This window comes from Sminthopsis crassicaudata, chromosome 5, assembly GCF_048593235.1.
Source record: "Sminthopsis crassicaudata isolate SCR6 chromosome 5, ASM4859323v1, whole genome shotgun sequence".
NCBI classification, from domain to species: domain Eukaryota; kingdom Metazoa; phylum Chordata; class Mammalia; order Dasyuromorphia; family Dasyuridae; genus Sminthopsis; species Sminthopsis crassicaudata.
In genome coordinates this window covers 163,100,902-163,127,701 of record NC_133621.1, presented here as the reverse complement: position 1 = coordinate 163,127,701, position 26,800 = coordinate 163,100,902, and the positions used below count along the sequence as shown (strand labels likewise).

The window sequence follows — 26,800 nt, the reverse complement described above, 5'->3', positions numbered from 1 at the left end:
GATGCTGACTCAGGGATGGGGAGTTCAAATATTGCCTCTGATATTTAGTAGCTGTGTGACCTTCTGCTAGCTTACCTTCCTTAAGCTCAGGTTTCTTCATCAGTAAAAGGAGGTTAGTTGAGATGGTTTCTAGATCTAGGATTCAGATTAAATTTACAAAAGGGAAAAAAATCATTTTCTAGGCTACCTTTTTAATTGTCTTCCCATAAAAGCTAGCATTTATACAATTTTAAGATCTGTAAAGAACTTTGCATATATTATCTTATTTAAATCCCGTGAGATTATTATTTTTAATCATTAATATCGTTTTTACAAGTGAAAATAATTGTATCATTTTATAAGAAAAAACTTGGCGAGAAGGTTTAATGGCTTGCCTAGGGTCACACAATTAAGGCCTGAGGTCCAACCTAGACTGAGATCTCTCCACAACCATCTGGCTCCTTTACCTCCGATCTTCTTTTACTATTCTTTCCCTTTTCTCCGGGGGCCGAATGTGGGTAATGGGAGGAAGGAAGTCTTGTGGCTTTTTGTTTGGGGCTGAAGAAGTGGTACAGCTGGTGAGAAAGGAGGGCGAAAGAAATGAAAAGTTCACATTCCACTGGCCAAAGAGGAGAGGGCTGACAGGTTTTGTTTTGCTTTATTCTAAAAGAAAACCAAACATTCTTGGCGGAGAAAGTTCCGCCCACTTTTTCCCTCCCCTCCAGCTTCTACACAGAGTTGGTTCCTGGGGGAGGCGGGGCAGGGGCGGGCCTTCTCGGGGGGGGGGGCGGTCTCGTATGAGCCAATCAGGATCGGGGGCGGTGTCGGGGGCGGAGCTTCTTGGCCCAGGGACCCTCACATGGATTGCGCTTTAGCACACCTAGGGGTTCCGAGTCGCCGCTAGGCTAATTGGTCTCCCTCCAGGTCTGGCGGCTGGCTTCAGGACCATGGCCTACTCTGTCGCCGCAGTCGTCGCGAGGCGGAACCTCGGGTGGATCCCTCGACACCTTCTCCGCCGCGGCTACCAGACCGAGCGAGGCGTCTACGGCTACCGGCCGAAGCAGCGGGAGAACGGGGAGCCCCGGGGAGGCCCAGCGCGTCCAGCAGGTTTGTGGGACTGAGACCGGGAGGGGGGAGCGGGGTCGTTCCGGCTGTGGCTCCGCCTGCCCACACCCCCTCGGGCTGCTCGCCGGCCTTCCCGTTCTTCTCGGCTCTTACAGGGCGGTCTTGGAGCGAGGCGAGGCTCAGGGATGTGTCTTTGGATCAGGCTCCAGTCCCCTTCTCGTGCCAAAGGTTGGCGTGCAAAACGGGCGCGCCCGGAGCAACAGGGCCTAGTTGTCCGGCTATGGGGGAGCGTCTGAGGAGCCTGCAGCTGGGAAAGTACTCAGCACTGGAGGGAGGCGAAACCAAGGGAAGGAGAGATGCGGGCTTTGGGGAATCCTCAAAAACAGAAGAAAACAAAGACCTTCGTTTCCTAAGGTTTTGGGTTCCAAGACTTTGGGAACGTGGTCTAGGAGTGGGGGGAATCAGTGCCCAGAGGCCCCCGAGATCCGGATTGGGTGCCCTCGGGATGAATGAGGCCTCCGGGAGCAGGCTGATTTAGAAGGCTTCTGCAATGACTTGATGTTGCAGGGGCTGGAGTCAAGAAAGCCTCAGACACTGGCTGTGTGACCCTGCCTAAGTCACTTAGTCACTGTTTGCCTCAGTTTTCCCATCTGTAAAATGAGCTGGAGAAGGGAATGGCAAACCACTCCAGTATCTTTGGCAAGAAAACGAGGTCACGAAGAATCGGACACAACTGAAAATCGACTCAGCAACAACTTGGGATCAAAGGACAACGTGTATTCAAATTTTGGCTCCATCACTGGTGGACCTTTGAGCAGATCACTTAAGTCGGTGTCTTCATATAATAGAGGGTTTTGGAATAAATAGCTTCTAATCCTTTCTTCCCTTACACTTCTATCCTCCCGTGTTATTTTGTGTCTTACTAGATAGAGCATTGGACTTGGAATCAGGAAAAACTAAGTTCAAACCCTGCTTCAGACCCTCTTAGCAGTGTGACCCTGGGCAGGTGACTTAACCTTTATCTGCCTCAGTTTCTTCATCTATAAAATAGGGAAAACAGCACCCATTCAAAGAGTTTTTCTGAAGTTCAAATGAAATCATATTGGTAAAGAACTCTGCAAACCTTTAAGCTCTATAGAAACATTAGCTATTATTATTAATCTCATGCTTAGGATTAATGTAAATTTTCCCCCCTGCATTTCATACCCACATTTCAAATAGTTTCAGTGAATTTGTATTGTAAAGAAACTTGTACTAGATAATGAAATGCTCTAGAAACTCTGCCCCCTCTTTTGGATCCAAGTATCTTAGGGTGTCTCAAAAGTCTTAATACAATTTTTTTTTAGCTTCAATAGCTTGACATATATTTATTTATGTGTATGTCTATATACCATGTATACCATGTTACAAAAATCCTACATTTGGAACAAAAGGGGGTGCTAGAGAACATCTGTTCCAATCTGGATATTTTAAAATTCCTTCCACTAATTGTGAACTCATTCAGTCATTCCATAGCACAATTTGGAACTATGCCCTAAACGACTGTAAAAACCATTCATACTCTTTGACCTACCAATATCACTACTAGGCATATATTCCAAAAAAGATTTTTTTAAAAAAAGGAAATAGACCTATAACTACAAAAATATTTATAGCAACTTTTTTCTCAAGGTAATGAATTAGAAATTGAGGGGATGCCTATTAGCTGAAGAATGGCTGAACAAATTGTGGTATGTAATTATGGATAGAATATTCTTGTTCTATGGAAAACAATGAGCAGAATGCTCTCAGAAAAACCTGGAAAGTCCTCCATGAATTTGAGCAAAGTAAGATGTGCTATGTACAAAGTAACAACAATATTGTTAGATGATCAGCTGTGAATGACTTTATTATTATCAGTAATAAAATGATCCAAGACAACTCTAAATGATATATGATAAAAAATGCTATCCATATCCAGAGAATGAAATGATTGTTTCTGTAAACAGATTGAAGTATACTTTTAAAAAAAACATTTTTCCTTGAGTTTTTTTTTAGGGTAGGGGAAAATCTATATTTTCTTTCACAACAAGACTTGAGAAAATATTTTCCATAATATCACATGTGCCTTCTCAATGGGGGAGAGGAAAAAAGGGGAGAGAATCTGGAACTCAAGTTTTAAAAACAAATGTTTAAAAATGTTTTACAAGTAACTGAGAAAAAATAAAATATTAAAGTAAAAAAAATTCCCTCCACTGATGTAAATATGTAACTTGTCTATAATTTATAGTCATAGAGAATACCTTGGGGCATCAAGAATTCCAGTTTGGCTGGAACTTGGACTTCATAAAGGGGAATAATATGCTTATTAGCTTGGAAAGATAGGTAGGATCCAAATTGTGAAGATCATAAAATGCCAAAGTGAGGAGATAAAGGGGAGACACTGAAACTTCTTGTGCAAAGGAATGATATGATCAGATCTGTACCTTCGGAATACCAGTTTGGTTGCTGTATGGAAGATTGGGGAAGGAAAGACTGAATGCATCAGAAACAATTAGGCCATTGCAATAGTGTCTGTGAGAAGTGTGGGCTGGACTAGAATGGATGTGTAATTAAAGAGAAGAGGATCAAGAGTTCTTAAGGAGGCATAATGGACAAGACTTGGCAAGTGCCTAAAAATGGGGGCAAGGAGGTGAGTAAGAGGGTAAAGTCCACTATGATTCCTAGATTTAAAGTCAGTTGAAGTACTTTACTTAGGAAAGTAATGATACCCTGGACAGAGTAGAAGACCTGATATATAGAAGGCACTTAAATGCTTGTTGACCTGAGTAATGTTAAATAGTAGGAAATAAAATAGTAGGAAAGAAGAACTATACGATGATATTTCTGTTTTCAAGCAGTATAGAGTAGTCCAAAAAGTATTTCATTAAGTCAGTGAAGTAGTAAATTAACTGAGGCAGCACCTGTATCCCTGTCCTCTTACAATAAATCCTGCCTCCTTTCCTGAGCACTGAACCCATTTTAAAAACATTTGTTCTTATATATAGGGGAACAAAAGAAGGGGAGCAACTTCCCTACCTCCTTCCCTACCTACTTTCTTTCATTGAGTTTGATATATTGTATACTTGCAGATTTTAAAATGTGCCATTGGAAATCATAATTGCAACCTTGTATGATAGTGTGTGATAACTTTGAAAGATTGTGAGGGAAGGAATCAGTACTATGTATCATAGACTTTGGCTGATGTTACTTGTTTTTAAGATGAGTAACTTTCTTTACTTTCTCTATCTCTTCTTATTTTTAATGAAGTATTTTCATACTTTGTTAAAAAAAAGATAAAAGCTTAAAGTGCTGCTTTTCCTCAAAAAACATCTCTTATTGCAGTTTTCTTTAAAAAATATTCCTACTTGGAACTGCAACTTTTTCTATTAATTCTTATCCCTATTTGGATAATTACTATTTTGTGACTTAAATCTTCAAAAACAAAGAGTTTTTAAAGACAGAGGGATTATGTTACTATAAATGAACTTTTCAGACATAAATAGCATGGAGATAGGGAAAATATAGCTTGAACAGGGAAATCATATGAATTTAAATCTTTCTTTTCATAGATGATGAAAATGAGGCTTAGTGACTTAACTAAGGTCACATAGCTAATAAGTGTTTGAGGTAAGATTTAAGGTTGTCTTCTTGAGACCAAGCCAGCACTCTGAAAAATAATGTTACCTACTTCCTAACCCCCCCAAATAATAATAATAATAATAATTATTATTATAGCTAATATTAATGTAATGCCTACTCTCAGGCACAGCCATCGGATGGAGTATGGCCTTCATGGCCATAGGAATTCCTTTACTTCTTCCCTTTTCCTATCCCTTCTTACCTTTAGCCAGTTGCTTAGTCTATTATACTCTTTCTCAGATTCATTAGGTGAGACTTTAGTTTTCTGGGTGGGTTTCCTCCCATCCTGATACCCCAACCCAATTCTTCCATATTCTTCTTCATTCTTTCATCAAACTCTTATTAAGAACCTGCTGTGTGTAAGGCATTTTATTAGGCCTGAAGATATATGGGAGGGAAGGGGAGAGGAGGGATACAATTTCTGCCCTCAGGGAGTTTATATTTGAATATGTCATCATGGATAAGTATTTTACAAGAGTAGGGTATGGTTGGAAATCAATGAAGCATCTAAAAAGATTGCCTTAGAAATATTTAAAAGGGAGAGAACACTTTGAGTGGGAGGGAAACTGAAATTTCACAAGATGTACTTCAACTGACTTTAAAGAGATATAAGACAGAGAAGCAGATATAAAGATATAGTGCTGTATTTGATAGCCAAGAATCATGTGTAAAAACAAACTGGTCTTAACTCTAAAAATACCCAAGAATTCACACAGGTTATCACAATTACAATTTAACTCCAAAAATTATCTGAGCTCATATTAGGATTAATTCTAAGAAATAAAATAAAATAAAAAACAGGACTGACAGCAGTCATAAGCAAAAATTTTATTTTGTTAGGAGAAACTAGACACATGTACCAGAGCTTTCTTTAGATGGAGATCTACTTTAGTAAGGCCAAATCTTAATACAAATACCAATTACAATCCAGTGAGCTGTAGCCCTGACAATGAGTGGTAACAACAACAATGAAAAAAGTTTGATTCATAGCAGGACTTCATGACCAGAACATGTGTCTTGTAGGTGCTTGTCTGAGCTCAGGGACCTTTTGGGGTTTGTGTGAAACGAGCCTGCGATTTTGCGGCTTGTTTAGCCTAGAGTTTATTCATAGAATGAGTGCAAAGATTGTCATTATGCCAAGTTCAAGATACAGCTTGTTTGCTGCTAGTCCTTAGCTCTAGAAAACAGGGTGTTTCCTCATAGTAAAAACAGAGGGATGGTCTTGGCAGGGGGATCCTTCCAGAATATAGATAGTTTGGAGACATCTGGAATATAGTGTATGAAGAAGTATATCAAATCAGGTTCAAGCCAGTTCATGAAGGAGCTTGAAGATCAAACTAAGAATTTTGTGTATTTTCTTCTAAGCAGTAGAAAAACTATTAATATTTTTGAGCAGAGACAAAATTTGTGACTTAGGAAAATATTTTGGCTATAGGTTGGAGAAAGGATTGGTGCAGGATGATATTAGGATCAGGGAGACCAATTGGGAGGGGGATATTATAATAGTACAGATGAGACTGTTACAAGTGCCTGAAATAAAATGGTAGCTATGTGAATGGATAGACTTTGGAGATACTTTGGAAATACAAGAGATAGTACTCGGGAACTGATTCGTTTGGGTGGCAAGAGATAAGGGAAAAGGGAGACTAGAGAATGAGAGAGGACTCCAAGGCTGTGAATTCTGGATGACTGAAAAATTGAAGGTACCATTGACAGAAGTTTCAATTCAAAGGTGAGTTGAAGGGGAAAGATCACAAATTTCAGTTTGCATTTATTGAATTTTAGATGCTGACAGTGTGCTAAGATTACATGTATCAGGTAACATAATGGATAAGAATAAGCACTTCTGTAATAGTGCCTTCTCAGTGGTAAACACTTTAAAAATGTCAATTGAATCCTCCCAGCAATCCTTTAAGATAAGTGACTTTATTATCCCCATTTTACAGTTGAGGAAAAGGAAGAAGGCAGAGGTTATGTGACTTTCCCCAGGATCACACAACTATCTGAGGCTCTCTACTGTCTTTGTTGAATTATGTGGCTGCTTCCAAGTTGCAGGAGGAGCTCAAGGGACAATCTGAGCTGAATATATAGGTATAGATGGAACTGTAGATAATAGATTTGGGAGTCATCTGTGAGGAGATGATATTTGAACTTGTAAAAAGAGATAAGACCAACCATTCCCTACGTAACTATTAACTGTCTAGTGTACAAAGAGAAAAGATGAAATAGATCCTTTATTCTATAGGGGAAATAACATTTACACAGAGAAGTTATTATAGAAGACATATAAATTAAAAAAAAAATACAGGGAGGCCTAACAGATACAGGCAATACTAACAACAGAGGTGGTATGGAAAAGGGATAAGAAAAGATCTCATATGAGAAGTAGTGCTTGAGTTCAGCCTTGCAGGCAGTTGGAATTTTGAGAGGCAGAGATATGGAGGGAGGACTTTCTAGGCTTGGGAATGACTTCAAGAAAGAAACAGGAGAACGTTGTGGCTAGGAAAAATGAAATAAATAAGTCAGTTTTGCTGGAATGTAGAGTTTCTGATAAGATAGTCATAGGAAATTAATCTATAAAGATAGGTTGGAACCAGATTATGAAGAGCTTTAAATGTCATTTTTCTGGGTTTTTTTAGAGTCAAAAAAATTACTGAATTAAAAATTACCTTTTTAAAAATTATTTTTTTCAATTAATAAGCATTTATTTTTCTCCCTCCTATCTTCTATCTACCCACAACTGAAAAAAAGAAAATAGAAAACTCTTATAGCAAATGTTTCTTGTGCAGAGGAATGACATAGAAAGAAAAAAAGATCACAGCAGGAAAAAAGAGGCACCAAGGAGAAAGAAACTTAGGATAAATCCATAATTGTTAATTTTTTTCTTTAATTGATTTTAAGCTCAAGAACTATCAAAAAAACAGAATCAAAAGCCACAGAATGAAAAAATCTTGCACAAACCTTTACCATTATAAATGCTTTCATCATTATGATTATTAGAACCAAATTAAATGCCAACAAAAAATGTTTGCTTTGTGTCCCTTTTCAAATCAGTCTAGAATTCTACTAAATTTGATTTTTCTTTCTTTTCATATTCACTAATGTAAAGGTAGCTAGCATGTGGAAAATGTAGCAGCTAGTGCTGCTTTCTCTTCTTTTCTCTCTCTTTCCTTGTTTTGTGAGAGGTAAGGGAAAAGAAGGCAAGCCATTATAGCTGCAACTGCAGCTGATATGCCAATGGGGGAAAAACATTTCCAACAAGCACAGTGCAAGGATCACTATTGGAAGGAAGAAGAAAAAAGACAAAATATTCACAAATGTGGGAATATTTCACATGTCATGATCTTGACCAATAAGATAAAAAAACAAGTTTAATTAATGATAAGAGACAGAGGGTAAAGCTAAATGGGAATTTGTTTTCCATTGCTGAATGAGAACAGCAAAACTATAGAAATGGACAAGAGACTAAGGATGTAACCTATAGGACTTTTCTATTAAAAATTTCCATTAAAATTAATTCTGTTTGCCTTCTTGAATCTTTTAGGAGAACTGAGATCAAACCATTTTGGAGGGTGGGAGCTGGGAGAAATAAAGCAACAATATTTCTCTGGATGTATCACATATTCTCTAGCTCACGTCATCATCATTATTATCAAGAGATTGGGATATTGACCCTTCTACATTCATTACTATTATAAATGCTTATTGTTATGATTAAAAAGAGAGGTATTTATATCACGGAGCAACTTAGAATCATTGGAAAGGCTATACAGAACACAGCCTACTTTGGAAACCGTGGAATGTCTATTAATTGGGAAATAATAAGTTATATGAATGTAGTTAATGCTATAAAAAGGAAAAAGGTGAGAAACCTGGGAAGTCTTATGTGAACTCATGCAGAGGGGAATGAGCAGAAGCAGGAGAACAATTCATACAATAACAGAAATATTGTAAAAACCAAACAGCTAAAGACTTGGAAACTTTGATCAACTCAATGACCAATCACAATTCTAGATCACAAAATAGAAAATTTTGATTACATCAAATTAAAAAGCCTTTGTACAAACAAAACTAATGCAAATAAAATTAGAAGGGAAGCAACAAACTGGGAAAACATTTTTGCTCTTGCTAAAAATGCCCATCTTCTGACACAAAGATAAGAAACCCAAAGTATAGTTTGAGACATTTTTTGAATATGACCAATACAGGGATTTGTTTTGCTTGACTATATGTTAAACATATGTTTGTAAAAGGTATTTTGTTTTTCTTCCTTTCTGAAAAAAGAGGTAGGAGTGGGGCGAAAGAAAGAGAAATGGATTTTCATTGAATTAAAACAAAATTTAGTCTAGAAAAAGAATATAGTTTACTATCTTCCTATTTAGTGTTGGAGCCAGTTTATTATCCATCTGTAGTGGTTTATTTAAGATACATATGAATAGACTACCTCAGTATGTTGCCTATACAATGCCATTCTTCACATCTTCTAAAATAAACTTTTTGAATCTTCAGTATCTAATATAGTGTTTATAATAAGGGCTGTGGATTAAGTGATTCATTTCTTGACTTTCCTTTGTTAAGCCAAACAAATGAGTAGTCTTATTCTGGTGCTGAATGTAATCAATGCAATATCATTCATAAACAAAAGCCCCTAAAGGACTTCACCATCCATTTGGAAGCTCTCTTTCATTTGGACTCCATGAAAAATGACATAAGGGGTAAATACTTTTATTTTATGCCTTATTTGATATTGTTAATCAGAGAATTTTTGACAAGTTTTTTGGAATTGCATTTATTTAGGAATCATGTGTGATCTTAACTTATGTGTGAATACCTTGATGTAGAGAGCCTTTAAAACCCATTTACTATTCTGGGTCAAATTCTTATTTGTAATCAGTAAGCATGGGGGAGGGAAGATATCTCATTTGTGTGATTGTAAAGATGTGACCTGTTATACAAAATCTGAGGGAAGAATCTGGCTTTTCCTTAAGATTACCCATGATCCAAAAAAAAAAAGACAATAATACCCATGATCTTTGTGGAGATCTTTCTCAAAAAATTACCTTTTTAAAAAGGTAATAGGTCTGTATGTTTATAGTTACTATCTTTTGTGACTAATAATGTGTTTACCCAGACTTGTAATATAATCCTCTAGGCAAATCTTTTAAGACTATACATGGCAGATGACATGTCTTGGTGGAGGGAATTTACACCCTTTATTGGGGTGTAAATTTACTGAGGAATAAGTATATGAGACAGCTCAATAAGGTGGCTCAGTCTCGGCAATAAGAGTTGAGAAAGAGATGAAAGGAATTAGAGTAGGTAATGAGGAAACCAAACTATCACTCTTTGCAGATGATATGATGGTATACTTAGAGAATCCCAGAGATTCTATTAAAAAGCTATTAGAAATAATTTACAACTTTAGCAAAGTTGCAGGATACAAAATAAATCCACATAAATCATCAGCATTTTTATACATCACCAACAAAATCTAACAGCAAGAGATACAAAGAGAAATTCAAAATAACTGTCAATAGCATAAAATATTTAGGAATCTAGCTACCAAAGGAAAGTCAGGAATTATATGAGCAAAATTACAAAACACTTTCCATACAAATAAAGTCAGATTTAAATAATTGGAAAGATATTAAGTGCCTTTGGATAGGGCAAGCGAAAATAATAAAGATGACAATACTCCCTAAACTAATCTATTTATTTGGTGCCATACCAATCAGACTCCCAAGAAACTATTTTAATGACCTAGAAAAAATAACCACAAAATTCATATGGAAGAACAAAAGGTCAAGAATTTCAAGGGAATTAATGCAAAAAAAATCAAATTAAGGTGGCCTAGTTGTACCTGATCTAAAACTATATTATAAAGCAGCAGTTACCAAAACCATTTGGTATTGGCTAAGAAATAGATTAGTTGATCAATGGAAGAGGCTAGGTTCACAAGACAGAATAGTCAATAACTATAGCAATCTTGTATTTGACAAACCCAGAGATCCTAACTTTTGGGATAAGAATTCACTGTTTGACAAAAACTGCTGGGAAAATTGGAAATTAGTATGGCAGAAACTAGGCATGGACCCACACTTAACACCATATACCAAGATAAAATCAAAATGGGTCCATGATTTAGGCATAAAGAATAAGATCATAAACAAATTAGAGGAACATAGGATAGTTTACTTCTCAGACTTGTGGAGGAGGAAGGAGTTTGTGACCAAAGAAGAACTAGAGATCATTATTGATCACAAAATAGAAAATTTTGATTACATCAAATTAAAAAGCCTTTGTACAAACAAAACTAATGCAAATAAAATTAGAAGGGAAGCAACAAACTGGGAAAACATTTTTTACAGTTAAAGGTTCTGATAAAGGCCTCATTTCCAAAATATATAGAGAATTGACTCTAATTTATAAGAAATTAAGCCATTCTCCAATTGATAAATGATCAAAGGATATGAACAGACAATTTTCAGATGATGAAATTGAAACTATTTCCACTCATATTAAAGAGTGTTCCAAATCACTATTGATCAGAGAAATGCAAATTAAGAAACTACACACCTGTCAGATTGGCTAAGATGACAGGAAAAAATAATGATGAATGTTGGAAGGGAAAACTGGGACATTGATGCATTGCTGGTGGAGTTGTGAACGAATCCAACCATTCTGGAGAGCAATCTGGAATTATGCCCCAAAAGTTATCAAACTGTGCATACCCTTTGATGCAGCAGTGTTAATACTGGGCTTATATTCCGAAGAAAACTTAAAGAAGGGAAAGGGGCCTGTATGTGCAAGAATGTTTGTGGCAGCCCTTTTTGTAGTGGCTAGAAACTGGAAAATGAATGGATGCCTATCAATTGGAGAATGGTTGGGTAAATTATGATGTATGAATGTTATGGAATATTATTGTTCTGTAAGAAATGACCAGCAGGATGAATACAGAGAGGCTTGGAGAGAGTTACATGAACTGATGCTAAGTGAAAGAGCAGAACCATGAGATCATTATACACTTCAACAACAATACTGTATGAGGATGTATTCTGATGGAAGTGGATATCTTCGACAAAGAGAAGATCTAATTCAGTTCCAATTGATCAATGATGGACAGAATCAGCTACACCTAGAAAAGGAACACTGGGAAATGAGTGTAAATTGTTTGCACTTTTGTTTTTTTTTTCTACATTATTTTTACCTTCTGAATCCAATTCTCCCTGTGCAACAAGAGAACTGTTCAGTTCTGCACACATATATTGTATCTAGGATATATTATAATATATCTAACATGTATAAGACTCTTGCCATCTAGCTGAGGGGGGTAGAGGGAAGGAAGGGAAAAGTCAGAACAGAAGTGAGTGCAAGGCATAATGTTGTAAAAAATTACCTAGGCATATGTTCTATCAATAAAAAAGTTATAATAAAAAATATAAAAAAATAAGGTGGCTCAGTGGTTAAAGCACAGACCTGGAATCAGAAAGACTTGAGTTCAGATATGGCTTTAGATACTTAATAGGTCTGTGACTTTGATCAAGTCTCTTAACTTCTATTTACCTAAGTTTCTTCATCAGTAAAATGGGACAGTAATAGTACCTATCTCCCAGAATTGTGAGGATAAGCCCTTTGTAAACTTTTTTTTTCCTTTGCAATATTTTTACTTTTTATTTTATTTTTATTTTTATAGCTTTTTATTTACAAGATATATGCATTTTTCAGCATTGATAATTGCAAAACCTTTTGTTCCACTTTTCCCCCTCCTTCCCCTCCCCCCTCCCCCAGATGGTAGGTAGACCAATAAATGTTAAATATGTTAAAGTATATGTTAAATACAATATATGTAAACATGTCCATTCAGTTATTTTGATGCACAAGAAGCACTGGACTTTGAAATAATGTACAATTAACCTGTGAAGGAAATCAAAAATGCAGGCGGACAAAAATAGAGGGATTGGGAGTTCTATGAAGTGATTCATACTCATTTTCCAGAGTTCTTTTGCTGGGTGTAGATGGTTCAATACATTACTGCTCTATTGGAACTGATCTGGTTCATCTCATTGTTGAAGAGGACCACGTCCATCAGAATTGATCATCATGTAGTATTGTTGTTGAAGTATATAATGATTTACTAGTCCTGCTCATTTCACTCAGCATCACTTCATGTACGTCTTTCCAGGCCTTTCTGAAATCATCCTGCTGGTCATTTCTTACAGAACAATAATATTCCATAACATTCGTATACCACAATTTATTCAGCCATTCTCCAGTTGATGGGCATCCACTCAGTTTCCAGATTCCTAGCCACTACAAAGAGGGCTGCCACAAACATTCTTGCACATACAGGCCCCTTTCCCTTCTTTAAGTTTTCTTCGGAATATAAGCCCAGTATTAACATTGCTCGATCAAAGGATATGCACAGTTTGATAACTTTTTTGAGCATAGTTCCAAATCACTCTCCAGAATGGCTGGATATATTCACAACTCCACCAACAATTCATCAGTATTCCAGTTTTCCCGCATCCCCTCCAACATTCATCATTATCTTTTCTTGTTATCTTAGACAATCTGACAGGTGTATAGTGGTATCTCAGAGTTGTCTTAATTTGCATTTCTCTGATCAACAATGATTTGGAACACCTTTTCATATGACTAGAAAGTTTCAATTTCTTCATCTGAGTATTGCCTGTTCATATCCTTTGACCATTTATCAATTGGAGAATGGCTTAATTTCTTATAAATTAGAGTCAATTCTCTATATATTTTGGAAATGAGGCCTTTATCAGAACCTTTAACTGTAAAAATGTTTTCCCAGTTTGTTGCTTCCCTTCTAATTTTGTTTGCATTAGTTTTGTTTGTACAAAGGCTTTTTAATTTGATGTAATCAAAATTTTCTATTTTGTGATCAATAATGATCTCTAGTTCTTCTTTGGTCACAAACTCCTTCCTCCTCCACAAGACTGAGAGGTAAACTATCCTATGTTCCTCTAATTTGTTTATGATCTTATTCTTTATGCCTAAATCATGGACCCATTTTGATCTTATCTTGGCATATGGTGTTAAGTGTGGGTCAATGCCTAGTTTCTGCCATACTAATTTCCAATTTTCCCAGCAGTTTTTGTCAAACAGTGAATTCTTATTCTAAAAGTTAGGGTCTTGGGGTTTGGCAAACACTAGATTATTAAAGTTATTAACTATTTTGTCCTTTGAACCTAATTTATTCTACTGATCAACTAATCTATTTCTTAGCCAATACCAAATGATTTTGGTAACTGCTGCTTTGTAATATAATTTTAGATCTGGTACAGCTAGGCTACCTTCATTTGCTTTTTTTTTTATTAGTTCCCTTGAAATTCTTGACTTTTTGTTCTTCAAGATGACCTTTGCAAACTTTAAAGTTCTATATAAATACTAGCTATTATTATTGTAATCATTATTATTGTTATTATTATCCTAAACTGACCTGTTTATAAGCTGGATTCTCAATCTTGTTTCATTCTGGCCATTTTCCTGGCATGCCAGCACTCTGAGATTATAGCTGATGCTATTGGAATCCTAGAAATTATGCTGTACTTATTGGTATGATTGGTAAGCATTCACTATATCTAGCTGACTCCATGTTGTAACTGTGCTTCACCTTGACCACTGCCAGTCTACTATAAGCCTCTTCCTCTTCCATTTTCTTGTTCTAGGAACCATAATAGGCTTTACCTAACATCTCTGTGACTTTCTGGACAAAAACATCCTTTTTTACCCACCATTCCTTTATATATTGTTTTCCTCTACTAGAATGCAAGCTATTTGAGAGGCAGCTAGGTGGCACAGTGGATAGAGCACTAGCCCTGAAGGCAGAAAGACCTGAGTTCAAATTTGATTTCAGACATTTACCATGTCCTAGCTATGTGATCCTGGACGAGTCACTTAACCACAATTACCTCAGGGGGGAAAAAAAAAGTAAGCTATTTGAGAACAGGAACTATGTTTATGTATTTGTATAGTTACTATGTAGAGGGACTTAACTTTCTATTTATTTATTATATATCCTACAATTTTTAAATTATTTGAACAGAATCCCCCTCTTTCAAATATTTTTAAGATTGGTCCTACAATGCTTTTAAAATTATCATTCTCAGGAAAGATTTCTTCTATAAAAGATCTGATATGTTTTAGTTGTTTTCCCCCATCTTTTTGTCTTCTATTACTAAGATTTGGATCACTTTTTAAAATATAAACTATTTAACTGGATTCCACAATCTTGACAATAGGCATTTGGATACTATTATTTGTTTTGTCCTGTGCAGATTATTTGGCCAAACTCTTTTTGAGTAAACTTTGACCAAATTGACTAGCATTGTTGATTACTGGCATTTCTTATTCTCAAATTTGTTTGTTCATATCAAAGAGATCTTTCTAGATCTTTGCTATGGCATTCAAGGTGGGGAATCTCTGTTTTCTCTATAAGCTTCATAATAAAACATAACAGGAAATCAACATTACATTTTATTTATAGTCTGTTATTGTGCTACTCCTTCGTGGCAGATCATTTGTGTCTTTATTTTGTTAATAAATATAACTATAAGTCATATGTTGTTAGGACACAGGGCTAAAAAGATAAAGGCATGATTTCACTGTATTTTCTTCCTTTCATGGTCAAAACCTCATCTATACACCCTGCCAGCTGTCTTTAAAAAATACCCCTATTCTTTAGTCATGAAAGGGATTAGATTAGCAAAATGTGAAGTATAAGCAATATTAGTGATTCTGTCTAGATATCCTATTGACAATGCATTAACTTTCTAATCACAGATAAAGGCTGCCCTTCAAATTTACAGTATTCCAGCAGTTTTAAGTTTTATTTGAAATTGCACTGAAATTCTTTTGAACACCAGGCATATGTAAAATAAAAAGGATGTGTGTGTGTGTGTATAATAGAATAGAAGTGGAAAGGGGTAAAATTATATTTGTGATCTTATTCTAATGCCCTTCATTAAACATCACTGTATTGTTGACTAAGATGAAATTATTCTGACTTCCATCAAGACTTTGAATTACTCCCAAAATTTGCCTTGACTTAAAAACATAGTTGACTACAATTATGACACCCTCTTATGTAATGATGTTTTCACTGATTAAACTTTGATCTGGAAAGTTTGTGTACCTTGTACCTAACTATTAGTAATGTCATGTCCTTTGGCTCTAAGTGAACCTAATTTTCAAACAAACTTTGATATGTTAAAAATTTCAAATTCAGAATGGGGTGGAGAAAGCATGGATTTAATTCTTTACAGTATTTTTTAAACAAGATTTGGGATAAAATTTAGGCTGAAAATTAGAGGTGTAAAAGAGAAATAGATAAAAATTGCTATTTTGTGGTAACTGCTTTTAAAAGAAACACTGAATATGTATGTATGTGGGATATATGCAATATGCACAATGTAGAAAAGGAGGGATATTTTGCATGATAGGAATATTTTGGTAACATAAGATAAAAATTTGACAATTATTTCCCTAAAATGTAACAATATGGATCACAATTACTGATTTTTTTTTTCTTGAAAACAAATGTCTCTAAGAATCAGGCTATCAATTTTTTTTAGATTCTTGTTACCTTTCCAGATTATTGAAATAGCCATTTAATTGGTCTAATCCAGTCTTCTCTTTCCAATCCTTTCATTTGGTGGTTCAATTAATCTTCTGAAGCATGTTTGACTATGCCACTACTATGTTCAAGAGCTTTCAGAGGCTACTATTTTGCTCCCTGTTGTCTTGAGGATGAAAATATACACTTCTCTGTTTACTATTTAAAAGCCCTTCATATTTTGGCTCCTCTTCCTGGGCTTATTGCCTATTACTCCTTTTTCCTCTGGACATCTAGACCAAACTGAGCAACTTGTTCATGCACAACATTCAACTCCCCATCTTTGCCTTGGCTTTTGCAGAGACTGTTTCCCATACGTCTTCACCTCTGCCTCTTAGAATTCTAACTTCCTTTTAAAATGTATTCAAGTTCAGAGACAAGAGACCTTTTCTGATTTTCTAGCTTCTAGTGCTTTGTATGACTACATATTACAAAATAATATTAGGGCAATGGTGCTATTGACAAAAACTGAGCAAGAAAACTTATCAGTTAATTCGGAACTAGTGCATTTCACTAAATTCCCTTTCTCCCTTGCCAAAAAAAAGATATAGTCATTTTCTATGAGGTACCCTCCAAGAGCATTCCAGGAGAAATTCTGTTTCTTAAGAATAGTATTAATGTTGTTACTGAACAAAGGTAAGGAGCCCTTCAGTGACCCACTTAAGAGTAGTACCCTCTTTCTTAAAAAGTTGCCTGGATTAGGTTTAAGAGAAGAAAGAAATATTGCTTCAATTATGGAAATATCTATTAGTTCACCTTTGACTATCTGGAAAAGAGACTCATTAAAGGGAAAAATCAAAGTGGGATTGAGTGATTTTTAGGAAAGTGATTTTGCAAGGATATGCTGAAAATTATTTAACTATAGTTCTGTTTAATGAAGCAAAATTATAATTGTTTCCCACCTGGACTCTGTAACTTCTTTTTTAACTCTTATGTAATGTTGCCTTCTGTTAGGGAAAACTATAAATTGGAACTCATATGGCTTGATTAAAGAGACTTCCAGAGACATGCAGGGACTCTGTCACTTTGGGCTTTTCTTTGTATAAGCAGAAGTATAATCTAAATAAGTTCTAGGTAATGCAGTGGTTAGAATGTGGTGTCTGGAGTTGGAAAGATTTGCCTTCCTGAATTTAAATGTGACCCTAGGAAAGTCACTTTACTATTTTTCTCCAAATATCTCATCTGTAAAAGGTGCTAGAGAAGGAAATGGCAAACCAGCCCACTGTCTTTGTCAAGAAAATCCCAAGAGGGGTCACAAAGAGTTGGACTCTCCTGAAAATTGCTAAACAACAAATGAAAAATGAGTTCTAAAAATTGTTTCTAGAAGGCCTATATAGGCTGTAAGGTGGTATGCTGAATAGGGTGCTTCATCCTGAAGTCAGAAAGACCTAAGTTAATTTTCAGTCTTAGATATTTACTAGCTGTGTGACCCTGGGCATGTCACTTTACCCCTTTCTGCTTCACTTTCCTCACCTTAAAATGGAGATAATAATTGCACCAATTTCCTAGAGTTGTATTTAGTAAGTACACAGTTTAGTAGCTCCTCCATGTCTCAGTGCAGGCTCTGCACATATTTGCCCTAAAGATGAACCTAAGCCTAAAGATGTGACAAACTTTAGACAAAGACCAGTGTATAACCTTGAGGCACCAGGCCAGTTCTTTTTTTTTTATTAAAGTTTTTTTTAATTTTAAAAACATATGCATAGATAATTTTCAACATTCACCCTTGCAAAATTTTGTGTTTCAAATTATTCTCTCCTTTATCCTCATCTTCTCCCCTAGATGATGAATAATCCAATTTGTTAAACATGTGCAATTCTTCTATACATATTTCTACAATTATCACATTGCACAAGAAAAATCAGATCAATAAGGGGAAAATGAGAAAAAAAACCAAAATACAAGCAAGCAACAAATGAAAATACTGTGTTGTGACCCACACTTAGTCCCCATAGTCCTCTTTCTGGGTTCAAATGGCTCTCTTCCTCACAAGACCATTAGAACCGCAGGCCATTTCTTTAAGGTCAAAATATCTTGAGTAATTTGTCTTCAAAAACCTAGCCAATTCCCTGAAAAAAAATCAACTTGCTAGAGCCTCATTGAGTAGGCTGGCTACCCCTTACCCCTCCCCCCAATGCAGATATCCAGGATGGTTTGAAAGTCTTCTTGGCTGGCACTGATTCTTCTTTGTCTAGTCATGCATAAGTCCTTTAAGGCAGAATCTCTTTGGAATCTCACCCATGGAGAGAATGCTCTGCCTGGGACATTCCCAACTGGGACTCTGAAAGCTATGACCCAAGGATTCCCCAGCTATTTGAGTCAGGAATTGCTAATTCCCCAAATTGGTGATGTTTTATTTCAATATTGTTACTTCTATTTCTATCTTTGCAATCGTGCTTATCACAATATTACTATTGTGTTGTTGTAATTGTACTGTTCCATTTTTATTGTAATCATTAAACTATCTTAAGCTAAAAATGGTGACATATTGTAGGAGTGAATCCCAAACCTCATAATCCCTTAATCAGACAAGCTGCTGTGGGGATCAAATGAGATATTATTTGTAAAGTGCTGAGTACACTGCTTGGCAAATAATAGATGTTAATAAATGCTTGTTTCCTTACTTTCTTGTGCTTCTTGTGCATTTTCTTCCATACCCTGAATGTACTTTGTAGCTGTTTAGACTTATACATTTCTATGGCTTCCTACCCCAGAATGAGAGCTTCTTGAGGGCAGGGATTATTTTGTCTTTTTATACCCAATTCTATCATACTTGGCATGTAGTAAATGCTTAATAAGTGATTACCTGATTGACTAGTTAGCATCTCTTCCCCTTCCTTTTTTATTTATCAGTTTTGGAAATGACATTAAAATAAAAACTTTACCTTTCATTACTTAAGCTATCTCAGTTTAATAAAATCCAATGCATTTAATTAAGGTTTTGAAAAGAAGCATAGCAAAGGAGCTAGATAACTGGTCTTGGAGTCAGCCAGTCCTGAGATAAAGTCCTGTCTCTGATATACATGCTAGACAAATCATTTACCCTTTCAGTGTTCCAGGCATCTATGATATGTTGGAGGAGGAGAGTTTCCATTTCAATGGTTTCCCACATCAATGAAATCACTAAAAAGAAACAATAATAAAGTTTAGTTATAGAGAAAATTGGAAAAGAAACTGTTAATGTCAAACATAGGTAGAACCATTGCCTTTTTTAATAAATCAAATGACAATTATTTTTTAAATTTAATTTTATTGATATCTTTCATTTTTATATCTTCAAAATTTTTCCCACCATCCTCCCCCACTCCACACTCCAGATTGTTTTGTGGTGGTTGTTATTATTTTATTTACATTGCTGTAGTTTTTTTTTTCATGTATTGTTTCTTGGCCTAACATATATCACTCAACCAATTTATGAAGCATTTCTCTGTATTTATCACATTAATCATGTATCTTTTCATGTTTCACTGTATATATCATATTTTGTCATTTCTTGGTTGGTTGGTTGTTATTCTTAGTTCTCAAAGAAGACCAAAATGACACGATTATTTTAGAATCAAATTATGGTATGTCAAACTGTGGCAGATTAGACCAATATGAGCTTCAAATGCTGTACCTTAGAAAGAGCACAAATAGTCCATGTGAACATTTGGGATGGATTCTCTAAATTTGCACAACTCAAATTTCTTTTGAGTTATTTTGGTGATTCTTTACATGGTGCTTTCTTTGATGTGGGTATTCCATGCTGGGAAGTCCTGTGCCAAGGTTTCCCATGTCAGACTTTACTGCAAAGAATGCAACTCCAATGAATTGGCCAACCTTATTAGAATGCCCATTAGAATGGGCAAATATATATTTGCCCAAAAGACTATTTTAGAGAGAACTCACACTAGATAAGCACTCACATAAGACACTCTCAAGGTCTCTCTAAAGAATTTTCTTATTTCATACAGCACATTAATATACATCATTTCTTCCATTTCACAGTGTGATAGAATAGACTGACAGAGCTCAGGTGAAAAATTCCATTACATTCATGTAACACAATTTATTTAAACGTTTCCCAGTTGATGAGCATAAACTTTGTTACCACTTTCTGCTGCCACAAAAAGGTGTTATTATAATTATTTTGGTCTATATTGGGACATTTTATCAAAGATTTCCTTGGGATAAATGCCTCGTAATGGAATCTTGGCTCAAAGAATGTGGAAATTTTAGTCACTTTATTTGCATAATTCTAAATGGATTTCCAAAATTGTTTTATTGATTCACAGTTCCACCAACAATGTGCCTATATTCCCACAGTCGCTTCAACACTGATTATTCCTATATTTTTATTATCCTTGCCAATTTGTTGAGTATATTGTGAAAGTTTAGGATTATTTTGATTTGTACATTTGTATTATTAGTGATTTAGAACATTCTTTCATATGGTTATTAATAGCTTACAGTTCTTTTGAGAATTAATTGGTCATATTCTTTGACCATTTACTGAAGTTCTGGTCAATTTTTAAGGGCCTTAAAATTTGTGTATAATGCTATATCTTCTGTTTTCAGACAATCTTTAATAAGCTATGTTTTTTTCCTTTTATATTAGTTGATCATGGTCTTGCCCGTTTGGTCACAGCGTACTGTGAACATGGCCATAAAGCTGCCAAAATCAACCCTCTTTTTGCTGGTCAATCTGTGATGGAGAATGTATCTGAAATCCAAAGTCTTGTTGAGACTCTTCAGGGACCCTTCAATACCACAGGTAAAGTTCAATAGTAGTCATTGTTGGGCCGAGAGGCTCGTCAGCCTAGTATACTCATCCATCAATCTTCCATTTCATATCTATGCAGTTCATACTCTGCTTATTGAAACCAAAACATGAAATGGAGCTTTCAAAGGTAGTATTTGGGGAGGGAAGTCAAAACACTCTTTTATTCTAATAGAATCTTCTGGTGACAGTACTTCTTCATCTGAATTAAGATGGACTTCTTAGTACATATTTTGTGCTCATTCACCTTTCCTAAGTAAGTGGTGTTGAGTCAATGGAATGCAATACAGATTGCATTTTGAGGAATGATTTGATTTCTATTTTGGTTCACATGTTTTTGCCTACCTTACCATATTTTAAAACATTCTGGAGTGACACCCATCAATCAAAAGCAACAGCTGGTGATGTGTATTGGGTTAAAAACAGACACATTTATCAATATGATTGACACACTATTAAATCCATAAAAACTTATGATTTTATTGAGATAGAATTTAAAAAGTAAGGGAGAAAAGAGCCCAGGACAGAATTTTGTGGAAGACCCACAGTTAGAAGACATACTATGGATGTTGAACCAGTAAATTAGATGCAGAAGGAATTTTCAGACAGGTAGGAGTAGAGGCTGAAAAAATTAGCATCATGAGAAATTAGAGGAGAGAGTTCTGAATGAAATTTCTGAATGAAAAGAAAGGTGATCACGAGTGTTATGGCAACAGATAGGTCAAGAAGTATGAGAAGTGAGAAAAAAACTTATTAGATTTGTCAATTAAGAGATAATTGATGACTTTGTAGAGAGCAGTTTCAGTTGAATGGCAAATGCCAAAGCCAGTTTGCAAGGGTTAAGGAGTGAGAGGAGAGGAAGTAAAGGAAACCCCCATCGACAACTAAAATGATAAATATGATAAATCATAAATGATATGGCAGAATTCTAAATAGAAATATATAAGTTTGGGAAAGAATAGGTTTAGTGATAAAAAAATGATGAGCTTTTTTGGGGGGGACATGTTGAGTTTGAGATAAGGAAAGGACACAACCAGGTGAAAAGCATGCAACTGATAAGAGTTTGTAGAGGGAAAAGAGAAGAGGGTCTTGGACAATCTTAGTGAGAGCAATTAGGGCTGGCTATATAGACATGGGAGCTGAGGGTTTAGGGATAATTGAACTCATGATACCACTAAGGGCAAAAATTAAGAAGGGGAAGAGCTCATCCCACTCTGTGAAGTGGAATATAGATGATGAAGCAAGAAAAGGAGTAGGAAGACAGATGGTGGGAGAACCAGGGAAGAGCAAGATAATAGAATGCAAGAAAAGAGTAAGTTTCCAGGAGAAGAGGTTGAGTAGAAATATTAAAAGCAATTGAGATTTTTTAAAAAGTCAAGAAGGATAAAGACCAAGGGAAAAGCCATTGTATTTAGCAGTTAGGAAAGCATTGATAACCTTGGACAGAAAAATCTTAAATTATTAGCAACCTTGGATAGAAAGTCTTAATAATAAGCATTTTACTCAGAAGTTTGATTTCAAGTAGTTGAAGAGTTAGTGGTTTGTGAGGAAGTGGAACAGGAACATATAAAATTAAGAAGTCTTTCTTGAGACTTTCCAGTAAAAGGAAAGAGGGATATAAGTTGACATTAAGGGAACTTAGGTCCTAGTGAAGCAACTGAGTGAATCATAATAAAGAGTCAATCAGAGTCCACTTGAATTTGGGCACAATAAATTTGTAAAGGACCTAATTTTCATGTTCCTCTTCAATCATTCAGCAGCATAGGAATAGAAATAGGTGGTGTCAGAAGCCCAGAGTTAATAACTGGCAAGATGGAATGGTAGGAGAGAAGGAACCAAGGAATTCAAGGATAGAGGACAATGTCTAGTTGAATTTAGCAGTAATAAAAACTTTGAAGACAGGTCAGTTAGATTAGATTGGAAGAACATAAAGGGTTAGAAGCCAAGGAAATAATGGAGGAGGAGGAATGATCTACTGGGAGTGACCTTGCAAAAATAACTTTTATGGCATATGAGGGGTCAGCAGCCTATAAATAGGGACTCATTAATTTAAAGCCTGTAAATAATAGATATAAACATATTAGATCAATGCCAGGGTTCTGATCATTACGCTAATAGTGATGTATATGGATTTGTGTTACTCAATAAGAAGTCATAGTTAATAAGAGGTTTACAAATTGAAAAGAGATAATAATTCATCAATTAAATATATGCACAGCATCACTGCAAATTAAGACATCTGTAATAAACTAAAACTCCAACAATTTAAGAAAAATAAGTTAGATGTAACATTAATGTGATAGTATTTATGTAACTTGTGTAAATGAAAGGTATGAAGTATCCTAATATATTGATAATTGTATATGCATACTGATTACAAATTTAACAAGGACTAGAAAAGATTTAAGGTAATGTAATTCATTGAATTTTTTCCTACAATTGTTTAAATTCATTTTAAAATTACATTGTAAATGTATTGTTTTGATATTTAAACACATGATTCGCTGACTACATATCCATCAAGACCAATTTTTACAATACTATGCTTAATTATGTAAGCATTAAATTTGTGGAAATTCCTGCTGAAGACAAAATAATTCTGTGGGCTACCATAATAGCATTTTGATGAGTTCCATTACATTTTATTGAAAAACTTGAATTCTTCATTTAAAATAATAAACTTAAAGTGGAAATATAAAAATCTTAAACATTAACAAGTAAATGTTTATTCTAGCACTGGAGAAATATAGACTTTCTTTTACCACTATAACCTCTAACCACCAGGTTTTTAGTTTCACAAAGCTGGCATCTATTAAATTCTATTCACTTCAACAAATTGTACCTGTTGTATTCTAAGCTAAGAACTATACAAATAAGAGATTTTTATCAATGTTTTAGTAAAATCTAGTGTGCTTTGAAAGTTTATAAAATGGTTTTGAAAATTGAAGTTATTGTTATACAATATGCTTTAATTTGTAAAAATTATTCTCTTTATCACTTTTGATTTTTGCTTTAGGCTTACTGAGCATGGGGAAGGAGGAAGCGTCTCTGGAAGAAGTATTGGCTTATCTTAACCATATCTACTGTGGGCAGATTTCTATTGAAACAACCCAGCTGCAGAGTCAGGAGGAGAAAGACTGGTTTTCAAGAAGATTTGAGGAATTAAAAAAGGAGACCTTCACTACAGAAGAACGAAAACATCTGTCACGACTAATGCTGGAATCTCAGGTACAAAATGTCAGTGTGGAAATAGATATCTATGGTAAGATAAGATATCTATGGGTATTTATGGGTATATTGGAACAATGTAACTCATCTAATGCAGAAATATATAAATCTGTGATTAAATCAGTTGAAGAGAAGAAATTAAGTTTCTGTATTGATTTAACCCATGGTTTCTGGATTTTTTAAAAAGTGTATATGCGTGCACGTGCGCGCGCGCGCGCGTGTGTGTGTGTGTGTGTGTGTGTGTGTGTGTACTTAGAATGGTGTCAAAAAAACAATATACTAAATACTACACTTGTTTTAAAAGTTCCCCTACTTTTCTATGCTTCCTTCTAAGTTTTCTTTTGTTCTCTTCTGTGTATTTTTCTCCTCCCTTAGAGGGGCAACAATTAAACACAAATGTACACATACACACATATACAAACATATATGTATATGTATATATGTGTGTATATATGTTGCGTACATTTCTGTTTATAGTTTCTTTTTCTGGAAGTGGACAGCATCTTCCTTCATGAGTACTTAACAGTAACAACATTTTATAAGAAATATGGCAGAGGGATATATATGTACAGTGATTTAAAGGAAAACAACACTGAAATTCAGAATATGACTGATGATAATTTCCATCTCTTGACAAAGAAGTGGCAGTCTATGGTGTGGAATGAAGAATACATTCTAAACCATGGTTCAATATGTTTTGGGTTTTTTTTTTTGCTACATTTCTTTGTTATAAGTCCAGGTTCTCTTGCAAGGTAGAAGAATTATGAAAATGATAATAATATTTTTAAATGTCAATAAGACAAAGGAAAGAAAAGTATAGATATGACAGAGAAAAAAGCAACTCTAAACTTCTAAAACATCTTTTTCTAGTAAACTATATTTTTCTCTTCCATAGAAGGTAGTAGATACTGTGGAAAGATGGAACATAAACATGATATATAGTACCTGATCTCAAGAAGTTCTGTCTGTAAGCTTTTCAATTGTGTAGATGCTTTAGTGTGACTAAAATAGCTGATCTTCTGTTTTCCAGGAGTTTGACCATTTTTTGGCCACCAAATTTGCCACAGTAAAGAGATATGGTGGTGAAGGGGCAGAAAGCATGATGGGTTTTTTCCATGAGTTGTTAAAGACGGCAGCCTACAGTGGTGTGACAGATGTTATTATTGGAATGCCCCACCGAGGGAGGCTAAATTTATTGACTGGCCTTCTACAATTCCCGCCAGAAGTAAGACAAATACTCTTCCTATCTTTTTGCTAACATTGATTAACCTATCCTTTTTTAGATTGAAATGTCTATGCTTTGTCTTGAAAATCCAAATAGGCATGTATCAACTAGTGAAAAAAACTACATTCTGTTCTCAGTATTCAAGCCAAGTTACCTTTTATTTTCCTATACATTTGTTTTTCTTTGAGGGTATTTTGAAGCTTTGTTTCTCACAGGGATATTAAAATTAAATAGATGAATTCTAAACATATGCCATACAAAAAAAATCTCACATCCATTCATTGGTAAATAGTGTTTTTTTATCATATTTTAATCACCTTAATAATAAATACCTTTTAATACAAGAAGTTTTGTGATTTTTTTTTTACTGCGTCTAATTTATCTGCTTTAGAATTTTCTCAGAAAACTTTAGTATAAAGATTTAAATAGAAAGGGACATGACAAAAGTCTTAGGTTAATAAGTTTTATCCAATATTAAATTTCACTGGTTTTTCTATGACATATAATTGAAGGTAATTGACTTTAATAAGGATGACTAAGTGGCACAGTGGATACCAGGCCTAGAGTCAGGAAGAACTGAGTTCAGATCTGGCTGACTTTGGACAAGTCATTTTACTCTGTTTGCCTCCTTTCTCTACTTATAAAATGATATGAAAAAGGAAGTGGCAAATCACTCCATTGTCTTTTTCAGGAAACCCCAAATGGGGTCAAGAAGAGTTGGACAAAATTAAAAAATAACTGAACAATAAAAACTTTGATACCTTTATTAATTTAGTTTTTTTTAAATCCATGAAGCTATGCAATAGAAATTGTCTTAAAAGCTCTATAATATATTGTGACAAAGATTTTCTTCAGAAAAAAGAGACTTTTCTTAGAAGATTTTTTTTTTCATTTTAATTCTAATTTCCTGTACTCCCTATCCAGGAAACATGAAGAAACATAAACATATCCCTTATTTTATTGAGACTGATTCTCTACTAGCATTCACAGTTTTTCAGGGAGAAATGCTACTAAAATGAGGGGGAAAAGTTGAAATACTAGTATGAGCAATTATTAGTCTCAAATATACATTTAAATTCCTAGGGTCCCTTATAGTTCTGGTGATAGAGATTTCTTTGCTTTCTCCCACATCTTATCTTGGCTCATATAGTGGTGTCTCTTTCTTTCTTTTTTTACCTTTTACTCTTTCCTTCTCCTTCCTCCCCTCCAAATTAATGCTCATCTTCATGGTCCTATACTCCTC

At 35.1% G+C, this 26,800-nt stretch overlaps 1 protein-coding gene across 1 annotated transcript in view; it reads left to right on the top strand.

Annotated features, from left to right (window-relative positions):
- Positions 1 to 786: 786 nt before the first annotated feature.
- Positions 787 to 26,800, top strand: part of DHTKD1 (dehydrogenase E1 and transketolase domain containing 1) — a 67,584-nt gene continuing 41,570 nt past the window's right edge. The window contains exons 1-4 of the mRNA XM_074268644.1: positions 787 to 1,086; positions 20,943 to 21,098; positions 24,121 to 24,332; positions 25,363 to 25,557. Of these exons, the coding sequence (XP_074124745.1) occupies positions 927 to 1,086; positions 20,943 to 21,098; positions 24,121 to 24,332; positions 25,363 to 25,557 (723 nt within the window). The 5' untranslated portion in view covers positions 787 to 926. The remainder of the gene's footprint in view (positions 1,087 to 20,942; positions 21,099 to 24,120; positions 24,333 to 25,362; positions 25,558 to 26,800) is intronic.